We start from the raw sequence: 13,177 nt of genomic DNA on the forward strand, positions 1-13,177 counted from the left end.
GTAAATATATGTCCCAGTTGTAGTAGTGCTTCCACCCCCTTACACTACAACTGGGACATATATTTACCAGTGCTTCCACCCCCTTACACTACAAGTGGGACAAATGTTTCCCTTGTCATTCAAAATTGCCACATGTGACATATGGGATTAAAGTGAGTTGGAAAGTACTTATTGGGATCCCACTTAATGTTAATACATGGTTTCCCTCAATGTTTTCTACTCAGCCCTTCAGTAAACAACAAGATGCTTAAGCAGAATGTATGACAACTGTGTACTAGATGTGCGCTCATTGATAGAGCGGAGAGTAGTAACCCTAATTACTATGTAAATATGCTTGATGCACTTGACTCGGATAGCTTAGAAGGATGTGAAAGTGAGTAAAGTGCTGTTCAAGTACGTGATGATAAGGAGGCAATGAGATAAGAGGATGCTAGCTTTCCATCTAGCGATGATAGTCAAGATGATGAATCTGGACCCAGCAAAGGAAGGCGTAAACAGCATTGACAGTGGGAAAAATTTGTCCCAGTCTCAGTGTGAGAGGGTGGGAGCACTGCGAACTATACACCAAGCCCTAGTGAGTTGGTTAATTAAATTTTAAAATGCCTGAGTTTGTTCTTTTTGAGTAAACTTTGCTTATAAGTGTATTTATGTATATCAACTTCAAATAATTATTTATTATTGTGTCAAAACCATTAATGTGCAGTTTATGAATAAAAAGTAACATGACTAATTAATAGTATGTGCTGAAATAAATCATTTTTAACTTTAGTTTTGGCCTGAGTGATTTGTATTTAATAGCTATATGTAAACTGTTCTGAAAATACAGTTACTGTATTTTTATTTTGGTGAAATATCTAAAAGTAGAGAATTTTGAAATGTTTTTATAAAAATATTTTTACAATGTTCATGGTTTACTGGAATTACTAATTTTCTGTCTCATGATCTATGTTATTTTAATCATCTTTATCAAAGATTGCTCTGTTGTATAGTCAAACTGAATGGTTGGTAATGACATGCTTTAAAGAGTCATTTCTTTTATTTGTAATGGAACTATTGTCTGTATTTTTTTTCTTACTCTGCCTGTTGGATATTTGTATGAATACTTATTTTCTGAATTAAATTAAAATAAAATATACATATATTCACTACAGTTTCTACTAGAAACTGTTGAATGAATAATCTGTTAGATTGAAAGTTTTATGCATCTACTTATATTTTTTATGACTATATATTTTATGGAATGCTTGACAACAATCACTTGTCTTCTGTTGTAAGTATTTAAATTTTGACATGTAGTATATTTTGTCAATCAGTGTGTGTAAAAAGAAAAAGGCATACCTGACTTGACAGTTGTATGTATATGTAAATCTTGTGAATGTGAACTGTGAAAGCTTTTTGTAAAAATCAAGTTTACCATGCTGTTAGGTTATTACAGCTGGCTTCTGTCATACATATATGAAGCCTAAAGTTACAAGTTAAAACTAGTGTAAATACCGTTCTATTTCCTTATTTCTTTCTTCAAATTTAGCTAAATACATTCAGTATTTTATAATGTGATTACAGGTCGTATACATTCTGCTGTGATTAGTGGGATTAATATAGCTACAAAAAGTGTTACTGTTGAATGGTTTGAGCGAGGAGAAACAAAAGGAAAAGAGGTCAGTTTTCAATGAAAATATGATATTCTATTTGTTGTTTATATTTTATTATGGTATAGTATATGGCTAAATTACAGACTCGAGAAACATATTGTCCAATCAAAATAAATAAAACTACTCATTTTGTTTCTTTTGGTTATTATACTAACTGCATGAAATAAAAATAGCTCAATTTATGCACTTTTAAAATAAAAAATAATTCAAGAGTAATAATATGATACCATTTTTTGAGGTTCTGTATACTCCATAAGAAAATTATTGCAGTATAGGGTTGTATTTATTGGTTAACAGCTGCTGCATTTGACTTTTTTGGGTGATTCATAAGTTGATGATAATATCAGTTTATGCACAAATGGAGAAAGTTTGTTTCTATCTGTAGAAAAACTGATATGTGGTTTACATGTGCATAATTCCCGTGACTTGCATGTTTTCTGAAAGGGTGGACCTCTGCCAGGAACAGTTGTGACTCATAAGATGTTTCTAGGTTTTAAAGAAAGTTGGAAAAGAAAAGCAGTAAACTTCACATAACTCTGTAACTTGAATTTTATTGTAAGCTCTTCTCTAGTTCTTTTATGGACTAAATAAACACAATATCTGTTGAAAAATGTGCAATGTTAAGTGTGTGTATGTGTATTACTGAGGATGTTACAAGCTACTATCTATTTATTGAAAGAAAGAAAAAAGAAAAATATGTTTAAATTCTCTAAACAGGCTCAGTATGGGTATGTTTGAAGGGAGGCATGTAACTGAATGATATTGTCATGGAAAAAAGTTGCATGCTAGTGCATGCACTTCCTACTAAACACTTAACTGCTCTGACCTGCTTTTAAGGTTCTGGTGTTGTTGTTTTTTTATAGTACCACTTTGAAAGTGTATTTTTTTTTCTCTTTCTTTTTTGTTCACTAGTCTTTCTTTGTTGTCTTTTACTAACAGATAACCTTGGTTCTTTGTTTGAAACTACAGGAAAGAAATGGAGAAAGACTACTGTAAGGGAATGGGTAAAATACGGATATTATATGAAGTAAAGGGGAATTTCTCTCTCTCTTCTAACCTCAACATACATACAATAGTGAACTGGTTTACTTTGGATCCATGTTATTCTTGCCACAAAACATCATACTTTTACTTTTATCATAAATAGAATCAATCTTTACATTGAAAAAAATACATTTACATTGAGTGTGTCTAGAATCCCTGTTTAGCTTACAACAAACACAAAATGCATCACACCTGTACATTGAACATGTATATAGAATCAGTTTTACCTTGGACACGAAATGCATCAAACCTGTACATTTAACATGTATATAGAATCAGTTTTACCTTAGGCACGAAATGCATCAAACATGATTGAACATGATAGAATCAGTTTTACCTTGGACACGAAATGCATCAAACCTGTACATTGAACATGTATATAGAATCAGTTTTACCTTGGACACGAAATGCATCAAACCTGTACATTGAACATGTATATAGAATCAGTTTTACCTTAGACACGAAATGCATCAAACCTATACATTGAACATGATAGAATCAGTTTTACCTTGAACACGAAATGCATCACACCTGTACATTGAACATGTATATAGAATCAGTTTTACCTTGGACACGAAATTCATCAAACCTGTACATTTAACATGTATATAGAATCAGTTTTACCTTGGACACGAAATGCATCACACCTGTACATTGAACATGTATATAGAATCAGTTTTACCTTGAACATAACATTTATCATATCTGTACACTGAATATGCATATGCATATATAAATTCATCTTAACTTTACCATTATAATAAGATGTACTATAATGTTTTATTACATAAAATAATAATTAAATCCATCATACCTCTACTTTCCTCTTCTACTATTTTTCATGAGATATTACACTTTATGCTTTTATTCTGCTTTATTTGATATGATATAAAAGGTATTGGAATCTTATATTGTGGAGTTAATATATGTTACTATAACATCTACTATAAACAAAGCACTGATGATGTATCTTTATTGTGTAGATTGAGTATGATGCCTTGTTTTCACTTAATCCAGGAATCTGTGAAGTGCCTAGGAATGTTAACAAGAAGGTAAGTCAAAAACTAAGTCTTAAGCTATTATGGAAGATTTTTAAAATTGTCAAACATCTGGTTTCAAGGTATTTCTTGGGTTATACCACACATCTTAATATAAACACAAACTTTTCCATATTACAGTAGAATATTATGAATGTTAAAGTTTCTATCATTGTGTTATCAGGACCTTATCTAGAATTATAGAGCAGCAGTAGTATTCCACATGTAAAGTGAATTTTTAATCTGATTTTTGCCAATACTTCTTCAATTAAAAATTGATTTCTATCAGTTTTATCCTGATTTTAATATTTTTAATGGAAAGTATGAAAAATTCCTGGGTAAAATATATTAAGATAAACATGTATTAATCAAGAAATTAATATTTTGTAGGTTTTATGTAAAGACCTTTACCACCACTAAAGCCTAAAATATTTTAGATGTTTGAATAACATGATTATATCATCACAATTAATTATTTGTTGTTATTATTATATCAGCAGCAGACTACCTGTTAATTTATTTGTAAATTTTTCTTTTTTTCACCATAACATGTAATATTATGTTGAAGAAAATAAAAATTCACGAATAGATTAGTCCTTTGTTATAAAATGTTTGTCATAACCTCTACTTTTGCACATGTTAAAAAAATTTTGCTGTGAAACAAATGGTTTATAACGTATATTACCATCATTTGTGATTTGAGTTAAAATGCTGGTGGCAACATATATTGTACTTCATGCAAGCTAAAAATCTCTGACTTTCCAGTAGTTTTTAAATTCCTGTTTATTGAAAATTGCTCATCCCATAAGGATGTTACCTTTTAATTCGTATCTGCAAAGACTGATCATCTGCAGCCTTATGTCTGTTTGTAAAGACCTTAGCATTCAATAGCAGATGTTTACTAGGCTAATATTCTTTAGCTTGAAGCTGAATTTAGTGTCCAGAACTAGTAATTTGTAAAAACTGTAGTTTTTTTAACATATATTTACAGTGTTAAGTATTCATGTCTATCATAAATACAAACAAATATCCTTGTAACAGTATTTTAATTAAATAGAAGAAAAAGTAATTTAGTAGTGATGTGTTATTACTTGTCATTTTTCATGACATCATGTTGGTTTTTAATCTTTTCCACATCATTTTGAGGATGAAGAAAATAATCAGGTAAATAACTATCAAACAAGTACTATTAAAAACACACATTTTAAATCATCTTGTAGTTGAGGCTCTTCACTGCATCATTTTTATGGAAACAATTTTTGTGTAAGATTTGTTATTTTTTGTTTGTTTTTCTTGTTGCGAATGAATAAATATACAGTCATTACATTAATTTTTCAGTTTGTTTTACCTATAATTTTGGTATAGCATACACTTTGGTTTGTAAATTTGAGCATGGAAAGTATAAAAAATTGCAAAATTTTTAACAATTGAATAATAAAATTTCATTAGATTTTTATGTTATATAATAGTTATTAATTATTAAAAGCTATATAGCTGCATATAATCTATCTATTTATATATATATAGAACTGTTATGAGACTGTTATGAAAATTATTGTTGGTTTCGAACTTTGTGATTATTGTTGAAAAAACTTAAAAAGTAATAGTTTATGTGCTGTTTATCTCACAAAATTCTTAACTTTTTCTTATGGTGTATGCAGTCTATCAAGCATGATTGATAAATATTTTGAGAGTGTTTATAAGCCACTTTGTTAAGGACTTTTTTAGATATAAAAACAAAGCTTATAGTAAAAAGGTGCCTGATTTATTATTTTATCTATATATATATTTTTTTTTCTTCTCTCTCTCTCTCTTTTTAGCTTCCTCCAAGGCCTTCTCATGTTGTGCAACCACAAGGTAAATCAAAATTTGAGAACTTAGTTTGGTACTATCAGATAAACAGTAAAAACATATGGAACCAAAAAATTAATGCTTGGATACATCACCAGTTTGTATGCAATGGCCTAGTGACTTTACTTAGAAATGTTATTTTAAATGCTTATTGCATTATATCTGTAGACCTATAAATAAATTAAATTTTGCTTGACTTGTCAGGAAGCCAGTATTGGGAATGCTATCTGCAATTAGTAGCTTACTTTCACATTGAGCAGAGTTGAAATTTTACTATAAGCCTAATTCAAAATAAAAACTTTTTAAAATTAAAATATACAAACAAAGGATATCTGGATAGAAGTAATTAGCCCTTTGTTTGAAAAGCAATAATGCATCCAGGATTTACTTAATGAGTTGATAATTTTATTAACAAAGTATAAATTATTAAAATTGAATTTGAATATTTACTTATATTTGGATCAGTAGTTTGTAAATTACAGCCCATTAAAAGGTTTTATTGGCCTTCAGTGTATTTGGAAGTTCACAATTTAACCTAGACCAAGAGTATTCTTATGAATAGAGAAAAAGAGTTCCAGATTATCTGTTGGTTTTAACAGTCTACTTACTCATTAATTGTTACTACATTATTAAATTATCACTTGTTCTTCTGGTTTTGTTTTGAAAGACATAGTGGCATTTAAGTTTAGTCCTTGCAACCTTCCAGTTAGTTCATTGTGATCCTTGCAGAAAGTAAAGTTTGCTTATTCCTTGTTTGGACAAGCAGATAATTAATACTTCGATGTTTCGTTGGCATAAGTATTAATAAGCATGTTCCTTATTGTTTTATTACTGCTTTGGTGTTTTTTTCTCAGGCAAAATCTTTTAGGTTATACCTCTGACCAATGTTTTGATATGGATAATGCTAATTTTTCTGAAGTGAACATAGTTCAGACTGTATGTAAACTTCTACTGCCATTTTTTATCTCTGTCTCCTTGTACCAGGCCCGGCATGGCCAGGTTCTTAGGGAACTCGACTCGCAATCTGCGGGTCGCAGGTTTGAATCCACGTCCCACCAAACATGCTTGCCCTTTCAGCTGTGGGGACATTATAATGTTATGGTCAATCCCACTATTAGTTGGTAAAAGAGTAGCCCAAGAGTTAGCGGTGGGTGGTGATGACTAGCTGCCTTCCCTCTAGTCTTATACTGCTAAATTAGGGACGGCTGGTAAAGATAGCCCTCGTGTAGCTTTGCATGAAATTAAAAAACAATCTCCTTGTACCACATTCCTGTGTCTTCCACTTTGCCTTGAGGAGTTTTGTAGCTCTCCTGGATGTTAAATAAGAGGATAAGTTTGCTTTCTCTTTACACCTGTTGAGTTTCATCTGGCTTAAGTACTGGTTTAGAGTATCATGTTATAGCAGTGTAATGGCTTTAGTATAGAATAATGAGTTACAGTTATACAGTTTTCTCTAGCTTAAGTAATGGTTCAGTGATGTACTAATATTTAGAATGATTATACTATAGTGACCCAACATAAATTTTTAAAAGTAATGTTTAAAAGTTGTTGGAAAACTTGGTAACTTTATCCAGGAAAAGGATGTTTGGAAAATTTATGGAAATAATTTTATTATATATATGTGCTTGTTTATTATGTTAATAGTCTAAAACTTCAATAGTCAGTTTTTCTTAATTGATTTTGTTCAAGAAAATAAAACCTGTCAAATTTTGAATTACTGTAATTTTGTTTCTAAACAATTCAGTAAAAATAATAGCTGGATGAGTGACTAGTCCAGTCCAGCTAAACACAATAGGAGAAACACTGGGCCAAGTATCTGCTAAAATGAAAAACTAGTGTAGTTGAACTTTGTATTAGCTTTATCATTGTAATCTTTAAGCTCTCTAGACCAATGAAAAAATAACCATTTCTAACACAGTCATGTATATTTCTTAATATGAGTTTAATTAAATGTATAGAGTTAAACATAATTACCAAGACAATGATTATTGTAACTATACCAGTTACTTTGGAAGAAGTAATAGGCTAAATAAAAACAAAATTCATAAGAACAGAAAAGTAGAGTAATATACATAGTGAATGTCCATATAGTATAGGGATCATTAATATCATAGTGACATTTATAGAGAGTCAATCGAGATATATTAGTGTATTTAGTCATTATAAGAACAAAATGCAATATGACAAGTAGGCCTAATATAAGCACTATTTAAGTGAGAATGCTTTACAAACAAAATATTGAGCACAAATAATTAAACATAACCCTATGTTATCAAGGGGTTTATGTAAAAAAAAAAAGAAGTAAAGAAACAAAGGAAAGAATAAAGACATGCCATAGATGGATCATTGTTCTCAAACAATGATGTCATAACATGTTAATGAAAGTGGACTTAAATAGTGGTACATGTGGTGTATGGTTATCATCAGTCATGTATTGTCAGGCGATTGTATGTTAAATTATAGTTATGGTACACCAGTCAAAGTAGGCTTAGAGGTGTGTGGATTGGAAGGTAAAATAGGATGGAGAAAACAGAGGTTCAAGGTAGCAGGACCACACATAAAATCTTCAGAACAAAGTAGAAATTACCAACGGCATGTATGATGGAGTACCAGATAAGCATAAACTGGAAATACTTGACATTTTACATATATATGTGTGTGTGTCTATATATAAAACAAGGAGTAAATAGATTAAATACTGTTAAATTCTCAGGAGAAGACTAATGGAACTATTCGGTTCTGGTATGTAAATCATAGTGGCTAAAGATTCTTGAACTCTAATAAGAGTTTGTTCATCAGAAGCACAGAGTAGAATATCAAACTGGTTAGTAAGAACAGATAAATCTTTTTCATTATGAGCATGGATATACATGAGTTGTGTATTAATATACTTCGATTGACTTTGTCTAAGTTTCATCATAATGATAGTGATTACCATTTTGATGTATCACTGGATAGTTAACTTTCACATTTTCAGTATGTGTAATTTTTTTGTTTTTATTTTTAGTTTGCATAATATTAATTCTAGACAACCTTTATGTAATTTGTAGATGTACCCAAGCAGTAAATTGATGGATTTAAAATCACAGAAATGAAAAGATTATTTTTAGTTATTTTACTAAATCTGATCAGAAATACTGTATGTCTATGTGGAAAAGTGTCATTATTTTGACTGTTATTACAGTTGTTGTCAAAAGTTTATACAATAGAAATTGATAATTTCTAGAAATGTCTTGAAAACAAATAATTATAGGAAAAATGCATTTTTATTAAAAGGTTTGTTTTTGTGGATGAGGTAAGCAGTTAAAAGAAAGATCTCTGTAATTTCACTAATTGTTTTGAAAAACTCCAAAAATACTAATTCAAAAATATTCATACCTTTTGATACCATGATAGAGTTGTCTACAGTGTGCTAGAAATTTCAATATGATAATACAGAAACTAATTCTAGAAAATGCTAGAAAATTCTTGATTGTAGGTATAATACAGAGTATAAAAAAGGGTGAGGCATGGGATGGTTGCTGTCATTATCAATAAATTATTATGGTAAAAAATACAGAGCTATCTGAAGATGTTAGACTGAAAATTATTAATTATCATAAATTTGTACAGGATACAAGAAGAGTTCCAAGCATTTGAGTATCCTAACTTCAGATGTTGTTTCTGTTATCAAGAAGTACAAGATTCATGGTATTGTCCCAACACTCCCTCAGTTCGTAAGTAAAAGGTTCTTAGAACAAGAACAAGTAGAAAAATTATTTGGGATGTTAACAATCCAAAACTGACTGCTAAAGATATTTAAAGTGGATTGGCTGCAAGTGGGACTCTGATTGCCATTTCAACCATAGGTCAAATATTGTATGGTAATTGTCTCGATGGTGTCAGACCAGGAAAGATGCCACCCTCAGGAAAAGGTCTCAAGGACAATCAATTAAAGTTTGCAAAATGGTATTTTAATGATGAATATTGTAGAGTGATGAAACAAAAGTGACATTTGGTCAAGCTGATAGTCATTACATTTGGAGAAAGTCAAATGAAACAAGCAAAGAAAAGTAACACCATACCTACTGTTAAGCATGGAGGTAGTAATATTCTTCTGTGAGACTGTTTTTCTGCTAATGGCATGGGAAATTTAATTCCTACACATGGATTTTATTGTGTACCAAGAAGTATTGGTCAAATATCTGAAACCCTCCACTGTAAAACTTGGTTTAAAGTGCAACTGGACATTCAAATACAACAATGAACCAAAGCACAGACCAAAATCTATTTGAGAATGGTTAAAGCGGATTAAAATCAAGGTTCTAGAATGGCTTCATCAAATTCCCAATCTAAATGTGATTGAGAATATTTGGTATGATCTGAAGACGTCTGTGCACAAAAAAATCCCTTGTAATTTGAATGAATTGAAACAACTTGGCATTGAAGAATGATAAAACAAAGTTGCTAAAGAATCTTGCCAGTAGGTCATTGACAAATATTTTTATTGTTTTGAAGAAGTTATTATTGCTAAAGATTCCTCACAAACTATTAATTTGATTTTCCTTGTCAAGTTATGAATATTTTTGAAGTAGCATGTTTAGAGTTTTTAAAAAAAATTGCTGAAATATAGAATTATAGACCTCATCCACAGAAATACAACTTTTGCTACAAACACACTTGTCATATAATTTATTTGTTTTCATGAAATTTCTTAAAATTATAAATTTAATTGAGGGTATGCAATCTTTTGACAATAACTGTATATTAGTCATTTCAGTGGAAGTAAAATTAATGTAAGAAACAAAAAATTCCATGTTTGGGTTAGTAATGTACAAAAAAATAGTTTTGAATATGAACAGTTTATCTCTTAATAAGTTATTTTCAATAAAACTGTCTTTTTATATCACAGCATTATATACATATTAGTTGCTGTTAGTTCTGTATCTTTGTAGTTAGCTTGTTTTTATTGTGCCTCTTTGTGTGTTTATCTAATTGTCTGTTACGTGATTAGGGTCAGTTCGAACTCGTCAGTCCTATGCACGTGCACAGCTACAAAATGGGTATTCTGAGAACAATTCCCAGGTTCCAGCTCCTAACCCTATCAACAATACAGTAATGGCTCCTCCTCCTGTTCCCACAACTGGACCACTCCAACCAATACAGAAGACTAACACAGTAGTCACCAATGCACCATGTATGCTATGTTCTAGTTTGGGCCCTGTTTTGTTTTTTGTGTTAAAAAAAGGATTGTTGAAGTTATGAATATTAATTTTTTTACAACTTAACAAATTAGGAATTTTTAATGAGATAGTTAGAATTTTGCTTGCTCTTGATACAAATTCGAAGCAAAAACTGATAATCATAACTTACGTCTAATATGTGTAACTTTTTTTTTACAGTGTAAAATGTACAAAAATTATGGTACAGTATTCACATTTCATTATCTTTTGATTCACTTGAAAACTGGATTAAAAATTCTAGGAAATTAAAATTTCAACTTTGTAATAATAACAATAAATTAAAGACATTTTTGTTGTTTTTTGTAAGAGGTGAGGGAGAGATAGTACTTAAATGCCTTGCATAAAATCACAACCACAGTGTTTCTACTTTCTTCTGTGTAGAAATTGCGGTGTTCATATCCTTGTCACAAATGTCTGAAAGTATCACAGAATTGCAATTCAGTTTACAGAAGTGATACCTTAATGAAATTTGTATCTTAAGTTTACAGGCTACTGTCTGATTGTTACTCTGCTTTCATATTCATTTGATGCTTTTTCTTGAAGCTTTTAAACTAAGACTTTCATTGAGATGCTTGTTGTGCATGTTTCATAATACATGTGCATTCAAATTATAAATGTTATGCTTACTGTATCAGTAATATTTCTGAAAGGTTAATGCTCTATGTCAGATTCATTATTGTGTTATGGTTATTAATTTTTAATTATTATTTTTTGATATGAAATATAGGTTGGTATTAAAGTGTACATGGTATAACAGTCTCTTGCTAAAGAACCTTATCCTAGACTACACAAGTCAGTTTTTTGCTACAACAGTGATTACTTGCATAATAAGTACTATGAAAATTTCCTTATTGAAATGCAAAACTAAAATTGCACTTTCGTGTGATATTTTTCTTCTACACTTATTCATTAACCTTAAAGTGCAGATGTTAATACAGGAAATTTTTTTGTTGTTGGTAGCCCGACGACGAACAAATGTGGTTAAAGAAGTGGACAAAATTAAGAAACAGAGAGAAGAAAGGAGAATGCGACAGGCAGAACAGAAAGCAGAAAAGCAAGAGCTTATGAATGTTGATCCTGGAAATCCAAATTGGGAATTTATTGGAATGATAAGGTGAAAATATTTACATTTTTCATTTTATATATCTCTGCAACATTACTTTAGAAAATAATAATTGAATTAATTTGATAATATAATGTATTTTGCTTGGATGGCTAGTGATACACTGGAATAAACCAGGTGCTGACTTTATAGGACAAAAATGTAAAAGAAAACAATATATAAGTTTTAGTATAAAATTGTAAAAAACACTCCTAGGACAAGGCTAAAGGTTTGATGTTTCATAATTTAACTTTATTTTTAAGTTATATCACATACACAGTTTTCCAGGAAAAACATTTTACTTTAGCTACACACAATCTAAGTCTATTGTTGTGTCAATCTATCCCAAAATTAATATAACGGCACAAATTCCCATGTGATAAAAATGTGCTGTTTCCCAAAATGCATGATTAACATATGGAGTAAATAGCTTTATTGAAATGTGCAAGCTTTATAGATACACAGATATTCTTCTCAAAACAATTTTCTCTTCCCTTCAAACTGTCTTGAATTCAGTATCAGTCACTTACTCATTTTCATATTTTATTACTATTAGGTTGTCAAGAAATTAATGTCGTGTTTTGGAACACTTTCATTAATCAATCCTACAAAAACGTGCATCGTATATAACAGTTAAATCAACCGCCTAAATGTCACATTAGTGTAGCCTGTATAAAGTGTAAAGTTTAGTATACTCTAATCCCTTATAGTGATGGCACACGACTTGACACACATTTGGCATGTAATGTTGTTTGAATACAAGAAGGGAAACAATGCCTCTGTAGCCACAAAGAATATCAAAGAAGTTCATGGAAATGTTTTGAACATTTGTAAGTGTCAACGATGGTTCAGCAAATTTCGTTCAGGCGACTTTAGCCTTAAACACTGTGATGGCAGGGACTGACATGTTGGAATGAATATTGATGCTCTGAAGAGGTTGTTGAGCCTAACCCAAGGCAATACACTCATGAAGTGTTCCTGAAATTGCATGTCTCTCATGAAACAATACGTAAACATCTAAGGAATATGGGAAAACTCCATAAAGAAGATGTTTGAGTGCCTCACAAACTCTCCAATGATTATTGTTTCCAACTTGTGAATGTTGCTTCGTCTCTTCTGGCACGTTATTTTTTCTACCCCCATCTCAAAATGGGATCAGTCGATTTGACCAACCTTGTAACCACAAAAAAAAAATCTAAATAAACCTAAATTAACCTTTTTTTTCTTGCTAGAATGACTTCAAATTGTGACATCAAACTACATTCATTT

General features: G+C 30.6%; 1 protein-coding gene across 1 annotated transcript in view; it reads left to right on the forward strand.

Moving 5' to 3' along the window:
- The first annotated feature begins 448 nt into the window (after nucleotides 1-448).
- Nucleotides 449-13,177, forward strand: part of LOC106469137 (kinesin-like protein KIF2A) — a 61,167-nt gene continuing 48,438 nt past the window's right edge. The window contains exons 1-7 of the mRNA XM_022397562.1: nucleotides 449-533; nucleotides 1,564-1,658; nucleotides 3,680-3,748; nucleotides 4,880-4,897; nucleotides 5,554-5,590; nucleotides 10,578-10,760; nucleotides 11,767-11,920. Of these exons, the coding sequence (XP_022253270.1) occupies nucleotides 449-533; nucleotides 1,564-1,658; nucleotides 3,680-3,748; nucleotides 4,880-4,897; nucleotides 5,554-5,590; nucleotides 10,578-10,760; nucleotides 11,767-11,920 (641 nt within the window). The remainder of the gene's footprint in view (nucleotides 534-1,563; nucleotides 1,659-3,679; nucleotides 3,749-4,879; nucleotides 4,898-5,553; nucleotides 5,591-10,577; nucleotides 10,761-11,766; nucleotides 11,921-13,177) is intronic.

This window comes from Limulus polyphemus, unplaced genomic scaffold, assembly GCF_000517525.1.
Source record: "Limulus polyphemus unplaced genomic scaffold, Limulus_polyphemus-2.1.2 Scaffold3321, whole genome shotgun sequence".
Taxonomy (NCBI): Eukaryota; Metazoa; Arthropoda; class Merostomata; order Xiphosura; family Limulidae; genus Limulus; species Limulus polyphemus.